Source organism: Rhipicephalus sanguineus, chromosome 3 (genome assembly GCF_013339695.2).
Source record: "Rhipicephalus sanguineus isolate Rsan-2018 chromosome 3, BIME_Rsan_1.4, whole genome shotgun sequence".
NCBI lineage: Eukaryota > Metazoa > Arthropoda > Arachnida > Ixodida > Ixodidae > Rhipicephalus > Rhipicephalus sanguineus.
Genome location: NC_051178.1, coordinates 210,821,860 through 210,841,385, shown reverse-complemented (window position 1 = coordinate 210,841,385; position 19,526 = coordinate 210,821,860). Strand labels below are relative to the sequence as shown.

Genomic DNA, 19,526 nt, shown 5'->3' with positions numbered 1-19,526 from the left:
GGCCCGCACCATGTCGGCACCTTGTCATTCGTTTCTGGTGTCGCACTGTGACTGCACCAGTGAACTCACGCTGCACAATTTCTGAACTTTTTGTGCACCGCCGTGAACCAGTTCTGATTGGTGCAGGAAAATTGGACGGACCCTATTGCTATGCATGACTGGAAGCTTCGCTGAGCTGTTCACAGCAGCGTCTCCTTTCTGCTGCACGCACTTTTTCACCAAGCATGAGAGGTGGTTCAGAACCCCTTTAATTACATCCCAGTAATTCCCACCGAATAACACATATACATAATAAAAAACAAGCTTGTCAATACGCAAGAACAGTCATAACTAGGTACTCGCCCCGGCTTTTTACTATGCCAATGCAAGAAGGGTTACCAGAAATTTGATGAAAGCAAGGTACTAGTTGCCGACCTATACCGGGCTATCAGAGCAGGCCCCGCATGAACGAATTGAAATCTCAAGAGATATTAATGTTACGTGCCCGAGGAAGTCAAGTACTCGAGGTAAAGGCATCAAAAGCAGACCTATAACAATGCACTGAGAGGCAGATATCACGACAGTACTCTTGAGCAAGCATGACACGGGGCGGTAAACAAAACATACGTGCCCTTCCAAAGAGTGCTTGCGTAGCGGTCTTTCCAACTCAAGCGATAAACAGACACTCTGTTTTTACATTTACCTTCATTCCTTGCACACCACAATGCAGGTGAAACTGACAGGCCATAGCGCTCTCAATGTTCATTTGCGTGGCAAAAGCATTCAAACGTAACCCGTTGACGGGGGACTATTGCAAGTCTTACGACGAAGTCTCACTTCCTGCCGCAATATTTCCTGTCCACAAATCGATAGAGCATACCTCAACCCGCATATTTTGTTAGACGCATGTTCCTACTAGAATACTGCTAATGAACTTGAACGCCTGACAACACGGTCGTCCTCCCCGTGCCTTTGTGTACACCAAGAGAAATCGAAACAAAAGACAAGCAACGCAAGCGTCGAGCCGTAATCCTAGGCAGACATTATTTGCCACGCACAGTAGACTTCTAAAGCTAATGGCTACATCCCAAAAGGAAGACTCAACTACGCTCACGGAAGGAGCTCACTGTATGAGCCCGCGCCGCTGCGACTGCTTTGACGAGCGACGACCGTGGTCGTCGCCGATGACAATGTCACGCAACAACCAGACAAAGTTAAGGCGACTAAATCAACACATTGTAAATGTAACGACGTCCCTCTTCACCAAGCAGAAGCCTCTGAGAAGCGCGTAGTCACCGATGCGAAATCAGACACGCAGAAACCTAAGGCGCCCGTCGGACAGAGGAGTTTCGGGCTTACCGAAGTTTTTGATGACCAGCTTTTTGGCCGAGTTGGGCTTGTTGTTGGACATCGGCGAAACAGTCTTCTTGACACCATTGGAGCCCGCTAATGCTGAGTACATCACTCTTTTCGTCGTGTCCGTCATCGAAGATGCCCTTTTGGATGGACGCTCCGAGACGGACTGGTTCCCCGACAATTTTCTCCGCCTGAAAACCGACTGGTCGCCTGTGCTCGGTTCGTCACTGGTGTTGAAGGTGCTTGTGGCTGACATAGGCGCACATAGCTCCGTCTTTTCAGCGCTGCATTTGTTTTTTGCAGGCGGCCGGGCACACGCGAAATTCCACTGCACAAATCAAAATAGAAGATTTAAAGATGGCCGACCGAAGACGGGAGCACATGGTTAATCTGCGTAACGCTTCTTGCGCCGTGCGCGTCCCTTCTGACTAAAGGAAAAGAAACTGCGACAAGCTTACGATAAATATTACATTCGTGCAAAGAATGCTTTTAGTGCACGATTGACGACATCAGTGCTTGCGTTTTTGACAATCCTATGGTTCTATTACTGCTAGTTTTGCTATTATCGAGCTAGGTTTCTTTGCGTCTTGAGCCGAGACAAGTGCGCCACAGAGACAGTGCAAGATAAAAGAATTAAAAAATTCGGAGCGCGCTTACTCCGGTCAACGTTGCTTCGGCTGAACCCCGACGTCTCTCCGTTGAACTTGCCGCTACAAATCAAAGATGGTAAGTGTTGAGTATTCATGTCTGTACTTTAAGCGGCTACAGTCGTGAGAGACCCTGCGCTTACAATTGTAGCCGCTTTATATTACAAGCTGCGTGTGACCCTTCGCAGAACTCTATGACAACTCTGAAGATGAAGCTCAAGGAACTTGAAGAGATTGAGAAGGAGGTCGCTTCAGCGCTTCAGAGTGCAGGTAATTAAACTCTGAGAGATCTGTAATTGTGAGTTCTAGCAACCTCTGCTTCTTAATACCTGTCGACGTAAACACATTGTTTCTCATCTCACACAGAATCCTTACGCTACGCCGATGACACCACCATTTTCACTGCACATGACTCAATTCCAGCCTTAACTTCCCAGCTAAACAGTGATCTCAGAGCGTTATTTGTTGGTGCCATTAACTCATCTGAGACGAAGTTAGTTATTTTCAGCTCTCAGTCTAAAAACGTAACGTACACCCTGTGTCAATAATTATGCAATATTCCCATCTGACAAATTCACATTTCTCGGTGTCGAACTTGACTGTTCCTTGAACTTTAATGCGCACAATAATCAAATAAAAAGCAAGACCGCCTATGGCATTCGTGTTCTCCTCAAAGCCCGTCAATATTTCACGCTGCCCTACTTCTCTATGTATTGCGTTCCTTCATGGTGATTTGAACTGTTGCATTGAATCTTGGGGACTCGCATATAAAACTTGCTTAAAGGGTCCGACAACTGGTCAGAATATGTAATTAGATCCTGGTGGAAATAAAGAGACTGTGAATTGTAACGACAGATTCAAGCATCCTTGTCGCGATCCGAGTAGGATTTATATTTTTAAGTCGTTTTTAAAAGTGACAGAAAACCGGTATGTCGCGCAGTCTAGTGGAAGAGCCTTAAAGCTGAATTATGGAGTCGTTCACCTTGCTGTACCTAGTCTGATGCTTTCATGCACACCATAATTAGTGCTCATAATGAGAGTATATATGTATATTATTATCCATCCCCACTCTATTCTCTGCTGCTTATGAGGTAAAAAAAAGTTGTACACTGAGAAGTGGCACTGCTTTCACGGCAACTAGTGGCATGTCGATGCCGCGGCGCATGTGCGTGGAGTGCACGCATGCACAGCAAACTGGCGCACACAAACACGAACTGCTTTCGTGCTTACCTCCCACTGTTTGCAGCATGTGTAGTGTGTATACGACTTCACAGCGCTGCAGATGGAAAAATTTTGTCATAAATGTTTCACAGCGTTTTCCGCGTTACCATTCCATGATTAGACATTCTGACCAGTAAGCTTCCCGTTGCACTAAGGAAATCAGGTACCATAAATTTTGGTTGTCGGTCCCTTTAAGCCAACCAGAGCATATACAAAACAGGCACTCTGTATAATAATGCACAGTGCCTATCACGCTTATTAGGCTCCTGCTATTCTCCTCACTAAATATTCTTCCAATTTAAATGTTATCTTCTTTAACTTAGTGATTATTGCCTACCGCATCAATCCAAATCTTTTTTTATAGCATAGGAAAGAAATCTACAACTTGCTCTAATAATACATGTTTCTCCCTCCAAGGTAATATTTGACTGCCCAGGGCATGCCCTAATTACGAACAACAAACCGTAAGCTTAACTGCCATCAATGTGTAACACACTGTGCCTTTGGGGACTAAAACCTCGTCCTCATTATTTACTTTCAAACGTTCAGTTCGTCATTATTTGAGTTGTTGACACTTGCGATACGCTGCTCAAACACGAGTAGTTTGAGTTGTTAATTTTATGCATGTTACCATCATTACTCTTTCGTCTCTTCTACAGTGCACATCGTGTATCCGTTGTTTAGGTTCATTTAGTTAATTTTTTCTCATGTGAATTAATTATTAGGATTAAAATGCTGATGATTGTCTCTGTGACGCTTTATTAGCATTTGCCTATTTACTCACTTATTTTGTATGTCTATTTCAGTTTCGAATAGTTTTATTGTCATTACTTTCCATCTTGCCACTCCTATGTTCTGTATGTATTGTATGCATATATTTTGCAATTTTGCTTCTGATTTTATTATGCCTATATGCATATTATAATAAGCGGTCTCATTGCAGTGTTCACACAAAGCAACCAGTGACCTCTTTCAACCCCCCACATAAGTACGTTCAATAAACTGAAACTCGATTGCATTGCAGGTCAGGCTTGCCTCGAACTTAGTCGGGAAAAACCGAGCATGAAGCAAGTGGAGTCAAATACTTCGAGCTTTCTGACTACACTACAGAATGTCGAAGCTGCTCTGACAAAACATATACTCTATCTCACGCAAGTTTCCACTGGTAAGTGGTGCAGAACACTCATTCTCTTCAAAAACACTCTCCCCCTCGAGCGCACTTTGTTATGTTCCATGTCTTGTGACTGAAGTACTATGAGACATTGTTGCAGCACGAGTGACAGTCTGGGCTATGACACAAAGAAGGAAGCAGACACAACACGAGCGCTGTTGGTTGAATGCAAACATCTGACAGATATATATTCTCGTTTTCACCTCTCCGCGTGATGGAAAAGATCGCCCAAAAGAAAACCATCCCGCACCTTTGGCAGCGGCACTGCATGTGAATTACGCATGAATTCAAAAGCTTTTTTCTTCCTGTGTGAAACATACAGAAAAGTGGCTCACGCGTTCATGCACATGTTTATGGATAAAAAAACTTCAGCTATTTTGTGGCAAACGCGCGAGGGGGAGACAGAAAATTAGGTGGCTAGATGAGATTAAGAAGTTTGTAGGTATAACGTGGCAGCAGAAAGCACAGGACCGGGTTGATTGGCGGAACATGGAAGAGGCCTTTGCCCTGCAGCGGGCATGGACAGGCTGATGCTGATGACGATGACTTTGTGGCTACTATGATCCCTGTGCCTCATTATGCTAGAACTACTATCAGAATGTGGCATGCACACGACAGTGGATAGACAAAATTATCTTATTGGTGCCTTTACGCAAAGCGTGGCATTCTTTTATGTCTTGTGCTTTTGAAGTCTTGCGTTATTCACACATCTATAATTGCAGTCATCTTAACACAGCGCACACACACGAACACAGAAGAATAAGGAAACGACGACACGAGCGCTGTTTTACTATCAACTGAAATTTTTATTCACCACACACATATAAATATACACATTGAAGGGTCACATGATGAAACATATGCGTATCAGTTTACACTTTTATGACATTAGGCGCGAGTTCGGCAGAACAAGATATCACACTTCTACGTGGCATCTAAAAAGCTAATCTCCTCTCCAGGAGATTAATTGAGGCCTGACTAATACACCCCTCTCCCCCCTTCTTGATGTGGAAGGGCTTCGATGATTTCTCTGACTGTGCGATCTTGATGTCTGTATATGACGCTTGTGTCTTTGAGGACAGGATAGCAATTGCACTTGCCACAATGGGCAGCCAAGTGGGCATGCTCATTTTTCTTTAGCGTCTTCTGTGCTCTCTGGCCTTATGTTAACGCATCTGCCCGTTTGACCGATGTAAGACGCACCACAAGACAACGGTATTTTATACACAACAGTTCGTGGCACAAGAAACAAAGCACTTATCATCTACAATGACTAATTCCACACCCTCCTTTCCCTTTGTTACCCTTGCCGTCACACCTTCTTTGCACCGCTGCGCATATGCTACTCGTCTTTAAGGGCGCTGAGAACACGACGTTCACTCCAAACCGCCTACCTATTTTCTTTATACCGTGAGACATTTTGTGCACATACGGAATAAGTGCTAAATGCTTCTTATTCCTGCTATCACCCCCGTCTTTTTCTTGTTTCTTGTTTTGTAACTTTATCCATTTCAATAGCTTTGTTGCTGTCATTCTAAGGACCGAGTTAGGGTAATCTGCCACTTTCAATCTGTTTATCTGCTCTAAAAAACTTTCTGCTACTGCGTGATGACACGAGCGAGTTAGAGCGGCACGCAAACACGTGAAGGCCACCCCATTTTTGATTAGTTTGGAATGCCCTGAACCATAGTCTAGTAACGGCTTCGCTGTCCTGGGCTTATACATCCAGCATAAATGGTTGCGTTCAAACTTTCCTTATTCTTCTGTGTTCGTGTGTGTGCGCTGTGTTAAGATGAAGATATACCAACTTGCCCAATTATCCACCTTACTATAATTGCAGCGTTTTAGGTATGGGTTGGCTCATTTTTGTGCAATCTTTTCCATCATGGTGGAAAAATGCAAATGTGGCTACATGCCTGCCATGTGCTTTCATTAAACCAACAGTTGATAACACTCGTGTCTGCTTTCTTGCCTTTGTTTACTCGTCATGCCATTTAAAGAGGATACTGTCATCAAACACCCCATCACCACACTGGCATCTCTCATGACACAGTGCTTTCACTTGAAAAACGGGGCACCAGCGACGTTAGTAACATTAGCCAAAGTAACTGGCGTGCTATATTAGAGGAAAACGAGTGGCGAAAGACTGTTTTATGATGGATGCTGGTGCTGTGTTAAGACATTTGATGGCTGTACGAATTGTGCCTAAGAGGAATGTGATGCCAACCAACTTGGCCTGCCATTGCCCTCAGATTTATCAAAGACAAAGCAACCATTAGAACAATGGCTGCGGAAACCAGCCTGGCTGAGAAGTAAAGTGTAGCAAAAGGGAGAGTTGGGCTAGTTGGTTTGCGTTCATATTGAAACAGCGCAAAAGACGGGCACACAGAAAGACTAGACAACACAAGCGCTGAACTGACAACTGAATGCTTTATTCAAGCAAAACATAGAAAGGGAGAAGAAGAAAGAACAAAAAATGCGCACGCAACCTATGCACATGACCAGGCACGTAGCCAGGATTCTTTTTCGGGGGGGGCCCAAGGCCTAATTGTTCGAAAGAAAGTCTTTTCATGGCAAAAAGAAAAACAAGTTGCCCAGGAATACAAAAGGCTGGACGAATTTCGGGGGGGGCCAAGGCCCCCCGGGCCCCCCCCTTGCCTACGTGCCTGCACATGACAAAGGACTACTCTAGTACCATCATTATGTCTTCTCCAAGTACGTTAACTCGCAATCAAGTAAAGAAATCGACGCTGCGCTGACACACGTGTCACCGTTTTTGCAGATAGCGAAGGCTTCAGCTATCTCTCTTATGCGAGAATCCGTGTGTCTAAAAATGGTGGTCGTGCGGCAGAATTCTGGGGTGCAACCACAGGCGGCACAGTGGGCAGACAAATGGGAGAATGGCGCACCCTTTAAAGAGCTATGGTGCTCACGCAGGCGAATGTTGAGGCAGCGCCCCGTTTGCCCCACATAAACCTTACCGCATGAAAACGGAATAGAATAAATAACATTGTTTTTGCAAGGGACAAACGGCATGTGGTGCTTGACTGTGCACGTTCCCCTAGACGACATATTCACACTCGTGGACAACTTATCGATTCTGGCACACAAGCTGTTGAGCTTATTTTTGGAGGAAAAGTGTACATCAACATTGAACTTGTCGGCAATCTTTTTTATACGGTGAGAAATACCATGAATATACGGAATCACCGCTAGCCTCTTGCCCTTTCCCGATTTTACATTGCGAGGTTCTGCTTGAACATTTTTGACTTTTTTCAAAACTTTTAAGGATGCGGAAACAATGGCATCACGGGGAAGGCTGCATGTTCCAGACGTTGAACTTGAGATAGAAGGCTGGAGGACATTTTGTGAACACAGGACTTTGTTAAGGCAGAAAAAATGGTGTTAACAGCGATGCCAGATTTTACAATTTTCGAATGACTGGAGGAATAGCAGAGCAAGGGCTTCCTGGACCTGGGGGAAAACTCCCAGCAAACGTGGTCCTCAATAAACGTCAGAGAAAGATCCAGAAACTGAATAACCCCTTCCACAGGACCTTCACACGTAAAAGTCAGGCCTTGTCAGGAAGGGGTTATTCAGTTTCTGGATCTTTCTCTGACGTTTATTGAGGACCACGTTTGCTGGGAGTTTTCCCCCAGGTCCAGGAAGCCCTTGCTCTGCTATTCCTCCAGTCATTCGAAAATTGTAAAATCTGGCATCGCTGTTAACACCATTTTTTCTGCCTTAACAAAGTCCTGTGTTCACAAAATGTCCTCCAGCCTTCTATCTCAAGTTCAACGTCTGGAACATGCAGCTTTCCCCCGTGATGCCATTGTTTCCGCATCCTTAAAAGTTTTGAAAAAAGTCAAAAATGTTCAAGCAGAACCTCGCAATGTAAAATCGGGAAAGGGCAAGAGGCTAGCGGTGATTCCGTATATTCATGGTATTTCTCACCGTATAAAAAAGATTGCCGACAAGTTCAATGTTGATGTACACTTTTCCTCCAAAAATAAGCTCAACAGCTTGTGTGCCAGAATCGATAAGTTGTCCACGAGTGTGAATATGTCGTCTAGGGGAACGTGCACAGTCAAGCACCACATGCCGTTTGTCCCTTGCAAAAACAATGTTATTTATTCTATTCCGTTTTCATGCGGTAAGGTTTATGTGGGGCAAACGGGGCGCTGCCTCAACATTCGCCTGCATGAGCACCATAGCTCTTTAAAGGGTGCGCCATTCTCCCATTTGTCTGCCCACTGTGCCGCCTGTGGTTGCACCCCAGAATTCTGCCGCACAACCACCATTTTTAGACACACGGATTCTCGCATAAGAGAGATAGCTGAAGCCTTCGCTATCTGCAAAAACGGTGACACGTGTGTCAGCGCAGCGTCGATTTCTTTACTTGATTGCGAGTTAACGTACTTGGAGAAGACATAATGATGGTACTAGAGTAGTCCTTTGTCATGTGCATAGGTTGCGTGCGCATTTTTTGTTCTTTCTTCTTCTCCCTTTCTATGTTTCGCTTGAATAAAGCATTCAGTTGTCAGTTCAGCGCTTTGTCTAGTCTTTCTGTGTGCTCGTCTTTTGCGCTGTTTCAATATGAAAGTAAAGTGTATTCTTGTGTCTCGTGACACAGGCCATGCAATGATGACAGATTACACACAGCAGTGCTGATGGTGCTACGGCACCATAGGTGTGTGTAAAGTTTCACGCCAGCATGCCTAAGCAATGTTGCAATTAACTTGAATGGTTACTGATGAAATAGTTGCCATCATGAACGGTGTCCATCATCTATAGTTACCATATTCCTACAAATGAAATGTGGGACATGCTGTCTGGGGGGGGGGGTCAACACAGCACAGTGAAGAATTAAGTACAGTAATTTATTTTTTAACTTCTGGCAAGAAAACAGAGTGACTGATACAAGCTGAAACACATATCTGTGTAAACAAAACTATCTTACACACCATTGTAATACGCTCAGACACGAAACAAAGTTAATTACTATCAGCAGCTCAAAAAATAGTCACTTTAATAAACAGCTGTTGCTTAGTTTCTTACACTTTACCGATTATCTTGTCACCGGTTGGCCACTATTTATCACCACCATGAACTGCGTGGCTAGACGACTTTTTCGGAAGCTTTGAGTGCTTGCAGCTAAGACTTCCCCAAACAGGGTGGCCAGACACAGCTGAACTCAAGGCACTGCTGAACAGTAATAGTAAAATGTCAAATGCGGGACATATCTGAAGATCTCTTTTTTATATCTTGCGCAATGCGAAACAGGCAGTCATCCTACGTCCACCTTTTTTTTCCAGTACAACCGCATGAAGGCTCAAGCTACGCAGCGCAGAAAGTATTTCACATGGCTCTTCATCGACTTGAGCATGCACGTTCACGCATGAATGAACTAGAACGCTTACGCCACCAGCAAGACCAGCCACCTCCGATGCAGCAGCAAATGCAACAACCACAACAGGAGCAAGATTCTTAAAACGTTGGGTGGATGTGGTGTGTGTGCCTTTTTCTTGTGGTGGTGCTTACCCGTCCTTCATTGTGAGGATGGCTTGTGATGTGCGTGCTTCAACGAAAGTGATCTGTGTCATAAACACGAGGTTAGTGTGAAAAAGTGGCAGTGTGCCATTGGGACTTGTACACGTGAAGGAAACAAACATTCATGTTAGTCCGGCTACCTGGTGTTCTAAGCCTCACTTGTGAACAGTGCCGAATTCATCACCATACTCCTTTTTAAATCCTTATGATTGTGTGTTTGCAAGAGCCAGTTTTCTTTTATTTAACCAAACAATCCAAGAAGTTGTATGGCTTCACTGTTCATGCGAATTTAATTTACACAGCAACCTACTATCCCAAGCACATTTCATTACTTGACAGCCTACTTTAAAGGAAGGGAGTTGAGACACTATTAGCTGAGGGCCCTTGCTAGCTCATAACCGAATCGAGATAAATTGTCCATTTAGAGACTGGTCACAGTGTGAAATCTTAAAACACAATAATGCACAAAAGTGTATATATTGATTTGATCTGCACTCATTGGGCTTGACACTATATACATCCAAGGCTCAACACACTTTGACAGCCTTGTTGAGGCACTTTGTATGTTGTACCAAAAAGTTGTCTCTATAAGCAAAAGTTGGTTGTCACAATGTGTCATGAAAACATCCAAGTTTGTTGGCTAGAACAAAATAATTTTCATTAAAATCTCTGGTTCAGATCACCAACAGTAGTTTGGATACTGTGTATTCTGTAAATCAAATATTAAATCACTGGCCATGGCAGGTTTTGCCTGAAGATATATTTGTTTGTTATCACTTGAAGCACATTATAACACATACTACAGACAATAGTGCAGCTGTTGCATCCATCTGAAAGTGGAGTGTGAAAATGTGCTAGCCATCGGATGCCAATGGACAGCCCAGCTATGGTACCCTTGGTTGCAGTGCTTCATGGATGGGACAGTATGCTCTTGCACTACTACTAAACAATTCATGCAGATGTGCATTCTCTGCACTTGAAATCATAGTGGCTGCCAATGTGCTTCAAATGAGTAAAGATTTTATTCCAGTTCATTAAAGACATCATTTTTATCATTTCTTGCAATGCTTTACTAGTAGTAACAGATATCACTAAATGTGAGGTATTATACACTCATTAGTTCAATAATTAAACCTGACACATTGTACTTGCAGAATTGAAGCCAGTCTGCTTGAGAAACATCAATATGGGAAGCTTCCCGAGATAAGCACCAATATTATGACATTTGTTCTCAAAATCTGTCACAAAATACATCAGATTCAGCTCTCCGCTTTACTTTCTTCCACATTGCGTAAAGGCTTCTCAACGTGGAATCCATGAAAATCTACTAAGGCGAAAAATGAAGCACACATGAACACAATGCTGTGCTTACGTATACTTTTTTTTAATTGCATTCTATGTCAAGATGAACCACCAGCTTGGCCAGCAAGCCATCCTTCTGAGAAATGGTTTCGTGGCAGATATTGACCAAAGCGCCAATGGACATGTATGCCAGTTTTAAAAAAGTTGCAGGACGTTTGAGCTTTGCTTCAAGAGTAGAACTTGACAGCTTAATTGGGCCCCATTCACATGGTGTTCTTAATCGATAGCCTCGCTTCAATCCTAGGTGGGCACCTTAACCGTGCTGCAAGGATTCGAACGTCTGTGCGAGTAACATTGGCCGTTTTAAGCTATCCTAAAATGCTTACTGCTAGTACAGCTGCAAAGTGCCCACTGCACCATAATTCTTCCTATTGCAAATCAGCAAAGTACCCGCTACACGTCCATAAGGCAACATGCGAACCTACACAGCTGCTCACATTTTTTATGCTTTTGCCGCTGCTGATGATGATTAAATACGCCTGAGTGCTTTGTAATGGGTGGACCTTTAAACCCCTCAGTCGTTGTGCAATTCACATGTTTTGACGCCTGTCGTGATTCTACACTTCTGAAACACAATATTACATGCGTTAAGGAGTCTCCTCGCATTACATGACATTCGTACAGGGTTTCTTTCAAAAGCAGTTCCAAGCAGGCCCGTAGCCAGGAATTTTTTTCGGGGGGGGGGCACTTGCTGAAAGCTTTGACTATTTGAGAAAAATGCTTCTTTTCGAGATTTATTTTCGATAAAACACCATGTGTCGTCAAAATTTCGGAGGGGGGGGGGCTGCCCCCCCCCCTCCTGGCTACAGGCCTGGTTCCAAGCAATGGCGTGGCTTTGTGGTAGAACATCGGCTTGCCCCGCAGAACACCTTGGTTAGATTCCCACTCGAACCAAAGTTTTTTTTTTATTATTTATTTATTTGCATATATCTCGCATTTTCGTCCACGGACAACGCTGATTTTTTGCTCACAGCCAACGACACCGGAATTTCTGCGAAACAAGCTATTTAACCCAATCGCGTTAATAAATAAATTGAAACTGGTGCTACTCAGGATTTTCGCCAAAGAGGTTTAAAAAAGAATGCTGGAGTGGAAGCTCTCACAACTTCTTACAGCAAATGTGAAGCCAGCATTTGCCCATACTTTACCTCAAACGCGTGCCCTTCTCGTGCGATGCCCGATTAAGGATAAAGTGCTCTTGTCCTGCAATCGTAAATGCTAGGTTAATTATACAAAATCGCTGTTCCTGATGAAAGTAATATATCAGATAAGTATTGATAATGTGAACTTTAATAAAATTTGCCAAGACTTTGAGGCTACTTAATAATATCAATAACACAAAGAAACACATTGAGCAGTACTCACACGGTGAGTTAATTGAGTTAATTGCTACTATTTAATTTTATCGTGCCCTTGGTAAGATGTCGGAGGTCTGGCTTCACTTTAGTAGTTTTTTTTAAACCTCCTTGATAGTCACGAAGTGTGCACATGCCTTCAGGACTGACTGGTGCTGCAATGGCACTGTGCATGCTAACATAATTAAGCACTAACCAATCTTAATTAGTGACACTTATTGACATATACTCCTGCGAGTAACGTGCTGCCAAGAAAATCCATTTCAACCGCATTGCCTTTCATACCTCATTTTCATTTTGAAACAGTGCAAAAGACAAAACACACAGAAGAAGACTGAACAACACGAGCGCTGACTGACAACTGGTCCCCGCATAAGGGAGATAGACGAAGCATTCGCTATCTGCAAAAATGGTGACGTGTGTTAGCACCCCATATTGCATTGCTCGATTGAGACTTGACTTACTTGGGAAATGCTTAATTATGCTGCAAGCCTGTGATCTTTTTGTCGTGTATAGGTTACAAGCGCATGTTCTGTTCTTTCTTCTTTTCCCCTTTTTTTGTTTGAATAAAGCACTCAGTTGTCAGTCAGCGCTCGTGTTGTTCAGTCTCTTTCTGTGTGTGTTGTCTCTTGCTCTGTTTAGAAATGAACCCAAACCAGCTAGCCCAACTCTCCCGTTTGCTGCAGTTATTTTAAAATCTCGTTTCGCACGGCATGTGCCAATGTCGGCTGTCAATAATAATATCTGAAGTTTTACGTCGCAAAACCATGATATGATTATGAGGGACGCCATAGTGGAGGGCTCCGGAAATTTCGACCATCTGGTGTTCTTTAACGTGCACTGACATCGCACAGTACATGGACCTGTACCATTTCACCTCCACCAAAATGCAACCGCCACTGCAGGAATCGAACCCGCAACCTTTGGGTCAGCAGCCGAGCACCATAAACACTGATCCACCGTGGCGGACAATGTCAGCTGTTCTTTCCGTTTTAATGCAGGAGGCACGTTCAATGATGCCCTTTGCTCAATGTGATGTTTCACTGTCCAAGAAGAGTGCATTTGTGCTGCTAGCTTGAGTCGCTGTCTTCAGAAAGCTGTGGCTCCTGAATCTTCGCCCTTTTAGATGGTGCCAGCTTGCCCACGGCTTTAGTAAGCCGCTTGCTTGGGAACAGCTTGGGTTTAGGTGGTGCCTGGCATGCCTCCAGATATTGCTCCATACGAGTCTACAGTGGTGTAGGAAAAAAGGTGGCAGTGTTAGTGGCACTAAACTGGGAGATACTTTGTAATGAGCCCACTATTGTGCCTAATATTAACCAGCTTTGCTGCTTCTTAAAGGGATACTGAACAAAATTTTTGCTGCCAAGATTTACAGCCAAACTGAAAGATTGGGTGCTGAAATCGATAGATACAACCTTCATTTCAGACAGAAACTAGAGGAAAATAATGAATTTAATGCATTTTCCACAAACCTCCATGTCTAATGGCCGCACAGTGAACTAGAGGAGGTGATGTTTGGTGACATTTCATGCACCGGAAACGGAGATGCCAACAATGCCAGCCATTGCCCGTGTCTCTCAACCCGCTCAGCTGCCACTACGATTCCCAGAACCACTACAAACAGCACCAGCAGCGAACAATGCTGCCGGCTGGGGCAAAGACCCTAAATGGTGGGGCACGCCTTTGTGGAAGGGGGAGAGTGTAAAGATGTAAAGGAGAGGTGGATAAAGGGAAGAGGAGGGTGCGCTGCGGTGAATGTGACGTTACAGCTCGCGCTGGCGTGAAGCTGACACGCGCTGAGAATCCACCAAGAATACAGCCAACTGTTCAAAAATATGTGAAATAAACTCTGTTTATCAAAACAGTCGCGTCTTCCAAGTACAATTTCAATGTTTTTGTCAGTTTTTCCAATTTTTGTTCGGTATCCCTTTAAACAGCCATACTAGCAAAGCATGCGTGCCACACACTAATATGTTCTGTAAGAGCAAATGTTCTGAGGGAAAGCTATTTGTATGCCCTTGAAGTGTCATTACTATACTAGACTGACTTGTTGAGGCAGTTTGTAAATGTGAACCATCCATAATCTGATGGAGCCATCTACTTCAAGTGGGTTATTTTAGGCTTGTGCGAATATTCGAGCAGTTCGAATATTCGAACGAATATTACAGTATTCGAATTCGCTTCGAAACAAATTTCAATTATTCTAAATTTTGAAGTATTCGAAATGAACGAATAAACATATAAACCACATGTAAGCCCCTGTAAAGGTGGTTTCACTGCAGTGGAAGGGTGCTGCACCGTGAAGACACCTTTCCAGAAAAAATTCGCACTGCCGCGAAGCCCACTTCAAGGTTAAATGAGCATATTACCCTCACATTGATTTATCATTTTTTAAGTTTAGAGGCTTGTTATACCAGCTTATATGCTCCAAGTATAGTAAATTTTAAAACGTAATGTATTTTACAGGTTATCATTTACATTATATCGAAAGTCAAATCCTGCTACTATTCAAAGCTGCTTCCACTTCCCTTTGAACCAAAAAGAATGATATTTGCACATGCCTTGTTTAAATTAAAAAAAAAATATTGTGCAGGTAAGGTGGGTCATGACAACTATGCTCATTTTTCTTTATAATATGTCATATACACTATTCGAATTCGATTCGAAATTATTCGACCAAATCACTATTCGCTTCGAACCTAAAATGTACTATTCACACAAACCTAGGTTATTTGGTAAACCTAATTTTGTAGTACGTTTTTCTGAGGCACATGCAGCAACAAAGCTTATAGACTCATTGTTGCTCTTATTTTATGACTCAGCAGACTGGTAAAACAAGTCCACACATTTTTTTTAATGATGCAAAACCTTCAGCATTTTTTACTTCAGTTTTTATTATACGGTTTGTTCGAGGCACAATGGCAGTGACAAAGTAGCCATGTTGCCTAAAGAGAATTAATTATCCTAATTGAAATGATTAGCACAAAGGTAGACTTTTGTCTAAAGTTTCATACAATATAAATGAGTAAATTTTTCAGCACTATATCATCTATAATTAGCATTTTAATTTAATGTTTGTTGGTGTGTTTCTGACAAACTGAATATGTCACGCTTAAGAAAAAACACTCTGCACTGCAAAGGTGCACTTCATATTGAAAACCATATGCAGCAAGTAGATGTCGCTTAAGAATTAATGCAGTGTTCCCTCTCGCATTGCTCACAACTATAAAGCTTTAATATAATTGCTGCTCAATCTTGTCACACTACTCTGTGGTCTGTCACTTTTTCTTTTTTTTCCTTCACGAACATCAAAAATGAACATCAAGATATCAGTAAGGTAAAAAGTTGGGCGAGTTGGTGTTGGTTCATGATAAACGGAAGGGTGCGTTAATACGGTACACGTGGAAGAAGATGGACACGGGACGACGTGCTCGTCCCGTGTCCATCTTCTTCCTTGTGTACCGTATTATCGCGCCCTTCCGTTTATCATCAAGATATCAAAAGACAAAATCAACAGTTGTGAAACCATTACCATACCATTAATATATCTGAAAGAATTCGGCATGCACCCACAGATAGCTGATGGAGCTCACCTGTTTTTGCTTTGCACCCATACGCTTCAGCACTGGCAGCAAAAGGTCGTCCAGCTTTTCCCGGCTCCAGCCAAGTTTCTGGTTTGCATACGTGCATCGTGCACAGTTAAAGATATTTCATACCAATCAGTTACTTTGACACAGCAGAAGTGGTGCAGTCCACCACAGTTGGACCACCACTGCTACCACTGAAACACGACCACACGAGCGAAGAGCAGCCCGGCGAAAACAGACCTTTTGCACAACCCGCGCCGTTCTCCACTGCAGCGTCAAGTTCTTTTTTCCATGAATCAAACAGAAATGCACAACCAGCATTTTATTACGTCTTGCAATGCTTGGAATGTTCTTTTTTTATCATAAGTAGCTTGAATACTAGTGATAATTTGTACTTGAGATTCTTGACGCCATCGAGCTCATTCCAAAGTGTCCCACTAGTGGTGCATATAGTGTCCTACACTTACCTTAATTTCTCGATTAGTAGAGCACTGGTATTGATAATATTGATGCTTTAGACGTTCTCAAACATTGGCCTTTCACTCCGACGTACAGGTAATGTAAATCGTTCTTATGAAGTTTTGTGGTGTTCGAATAGTTCGAACAGTAAAAGTGACTTGCGAATCGAATCGAATTGAATACCAAACTATTCTAATTGAGTCTTCGAAATTTTTGATATGTGCACACCTCTAGTTTTGAGTGCACTTCAATATGAAGGCATCTTTTAAAAAAAGTAAACTTTCTAGGCGACAGCATATTGGCACTGAGGACTACTAACACCCAGCATCCTACCTTCCAACTTGTGTTACTAAACACTTAGCACTTATTACTAGGGGTGTGCGAATAGTTAAATTTCATCTCGAATCGAATTCGAATTGAATAGCGCCGAATAGTGACCAAAAATATCGAATATCGAATCCAAAAGGCTTTATTGAAAATTGAAAGCAAGAACAACGGTAATGTGTACTTCATCGTCATGAATGCTCCGGGTCCAAAATTTTTCGGGCGCCCGTTCACAGTAGTGTTGAACTGCGCGCTGGAACGATGGGAGTTTCTGAACGAGTGGTGCGGTGCTGCAGTGGCGACCGCACAGTGTGAACAAATTTTCACATCTGAAGCCACTCACAGAAGTTTTCGCGGGCCAAAGTCGGGACGTTTTACGGTGCTTGCGGCATACGTGATCGATCTACGCAAGAAGTCCGTGCTTTCATTTTGAAGGTGAAGTTGTGAAGGGCTTGACAGTTTTCTCGTCTTCTCTTTAAACATGTGCTCGATTTTGAACCAGGATATCGGTGAAAGTTTTAACGAAGGGTTTACTGTAACAACGTTAGCGTTAGTTTAGCCACCCCACCCTAACCAAGTTGCACCAATGGCCTTTGTCGCATTTTAGATATTCGTCTTGCCGAATTATTCGAAACTTTGAATACTAGCTATTCGAAAGTCGAATCGAATTATTCAATCAGGTATTATTCGATTCGAATTCGAAACTCTAACATTTGCACACCCATACTTATAACTCCACCTTACAACGCATATTCAACCAGAAGTGTTTCAAGTTGGATATGTTTTAAACGGCGTTACGCTGGTATCTGCAGCTGCGCATGCCCTGGACACAGGGTTTAACACTGATGCAAGACTTGAAAGGATATGTCCGCAAGGCATCCAGGTCTGGAGTGCCCCAGGAAAAGGTCTCGCGTGACACGTCCACGGTGGGCTCGAGGTATGCCTGGGCCACCCGGCTGCTGGGGAAGCCAGGCTCCAGAGAGAGGCGCACCAGGTGCGACCGTGTCTTGCTGCCTGGCTGGACTTTTTCTTCCTTGGCCTTCTCCAACCATGTGCTGTGAGCCATGTGTGTAGTGATGACGATGCACTTTAAAGGTGTACCGCAACGATTTTGGGGCTACGCAACAGGAACATTTTTCATTTCCTTGGCATGCAGAGCAATAGAAAGACAAACTAAAATAAAAGCCTTTCTTTTTTTCAACAAACATAAGATATCGTGGTGAATGACACTGCTGCTGAACAATTTGTGGCGCAAGTGAGAACAGCTCCTAAACAATTCCCAGTCAAGAAATGACAAATCATAAAAGCTTGGATGAGTTATACTACCTAGATATGCAAAAACAATATGTACATGCAAATGAAAAGGAAGTAATTCAATCATTATGTAGCCACACAAAACATGATTATGTTGAGCCTTAGTTACTGCCTGCTACAGTTACACTTGGCTGCAAAAAAATGTTGCTTTTTAACTCAGCTAATGAAATACCAACCAGAATTTAGTTTCAAGTGATGAACGTTGTTTGAACACTTTGAGAACATCTTAGTCTAACCTCTTTTATGGCGTTGACTGATACTAAATGGCATTATCGATAAAAGAGAGGATGTGGGATATTATAAATACTGTACAATCTCGATAACTCACAAAAACCAACGGATACGTTCAAACTGCACGCCTGGCCCTGGCAAGGTTCTACGACTTTGAATAAAAAAGAAACTTCACTGAATTGAAACTAAAAAAACCACCTGAAGGTTATTCTGAACATCTACACCACATATCTACAGTGCCAGCAGCACAAAGGCCACGTTCAATGAAAACTTCCATGTGATGTGTGAATGTGTAGAGGCTGTGGTCTGGGGACAGTGGGACTACACTGGACATGGTTCGGAAAGTACACCTACAACTTCAGATGCCACAAAGCAAGCATTAAAATAGTCACAGTTCCATCACAAGGGTAAAGCAATGAATGTGATAGCAACTAATTGAAATATTATATGAAGTACGGCTAGCAGCTAAATCCTTTAGCATATGACCTGGTGCAACACAACAAAACACTGGTGTAAAAAAAAACATGGCCACTGCAGCAAGCAAAGCGACCTTCGTGCAGTCTATTGCTTCAAAGCTATCTGAGCGGTGAGAACACAGCAGATACAAAGGTACAAGATGTCTGCTGATCCTTGTAAGGATAAGTTGTGTGTGACTGCGCTTGGCTGATTAAAGTATGCAGTTGCTGCCAGAGCCACCTAGCCCCCTCCAACCCCCCCCCCCCCCACGAGCTTTCTGCGCGACGAAGGATGACCAGTACATTTTATCTCAGCTTCAGCTGCGATTGTCGGCTGCCCTCGCATGCTTTCCACTCACACATGGAACATACAGTGCATGAAGCAATGTTGTTGCCTTTGAATTTGGTACCGAACCTGATGGCAACGCTGCCGCTGGCAACAGCAAAAACACGCCTGAATTGTCTGCGTAACAGCTATCGCAATATTGTGCCTATATATTGTAAACAAGGTTCTC

General features: G+C 43.2%; 3 protein-coding genes across 3 annotated transcripts in view; 1 reads left to right on the top strand and 2 right to left on the bottom strand.

The window, feature by feature from the left end:
• LOC119388225 (cullin-4A-like) overlaps nt 1-1,752 on the bottom strand; it is a 34,630-nt gene extending 32,878 nt beyond the window's left edge. Inside the window, 1 exon segment of the mRNA XM_049413870.1 lies at nt 1,339-1,752. Coding sequence (XP_049269827.1) covers nt 1,339-1,591 — 253 coding nt within the window. The 5' untranslated portion in view covers nt 1,592-1,752.
• Nucleotides 1,753-1,951: 199 nt separating this feature from the next.
• On the top strand, nt 1,952-10,268 carry LOC119388224 (mediator of RNA polymerase II transcription subunit 11). Its single transcript, XM_037655890.2, has 4 exons — nt 1,952-2,061; nt 2,171-2,252; nt 4,228-4,368; nt 9,690-10,268. Exons 1-4 carry the CDS (start codon nt 2,059-2,061, stop codon nt 9,863-9,865), a joined length of 402 nt encoding a protein of 133 aa, XP_037511818.1. The 5' UTR covers nt 1,952-2,058; the 3' UTR covers nt 9,866-10,268.
• A 3,335-nt stretch (nt 10,269-13,603) lies between these two features.
• LOC119388222 (DNA excision repair protein ERCC-5) overlaps nt 13,604-19,526 on the bottom strand; it is a 29,957-nt gene continuing 24,034 nt past the window's right edge. The window contains exons 10-12 of the mRNA XM_049413869.1: nt 17,880-18,066; nt 16,235-16,327; nt 13,604-13,867 (exon numbers count right to left, since the gene is read on the bottom strand). Coding sequence (XP_049269826.1) covers nt 13,712-13,867; nt 16,235-16,327; nt 17,880-18,066 — 436 coding nt within the window. The 3' untranslated portion in view covers nt 13,604-13,711. The remainder of the gene's footprint in view (nt 13,868-16,234; nt 16,328-17,879; nt 18,067-19,526) is intronic.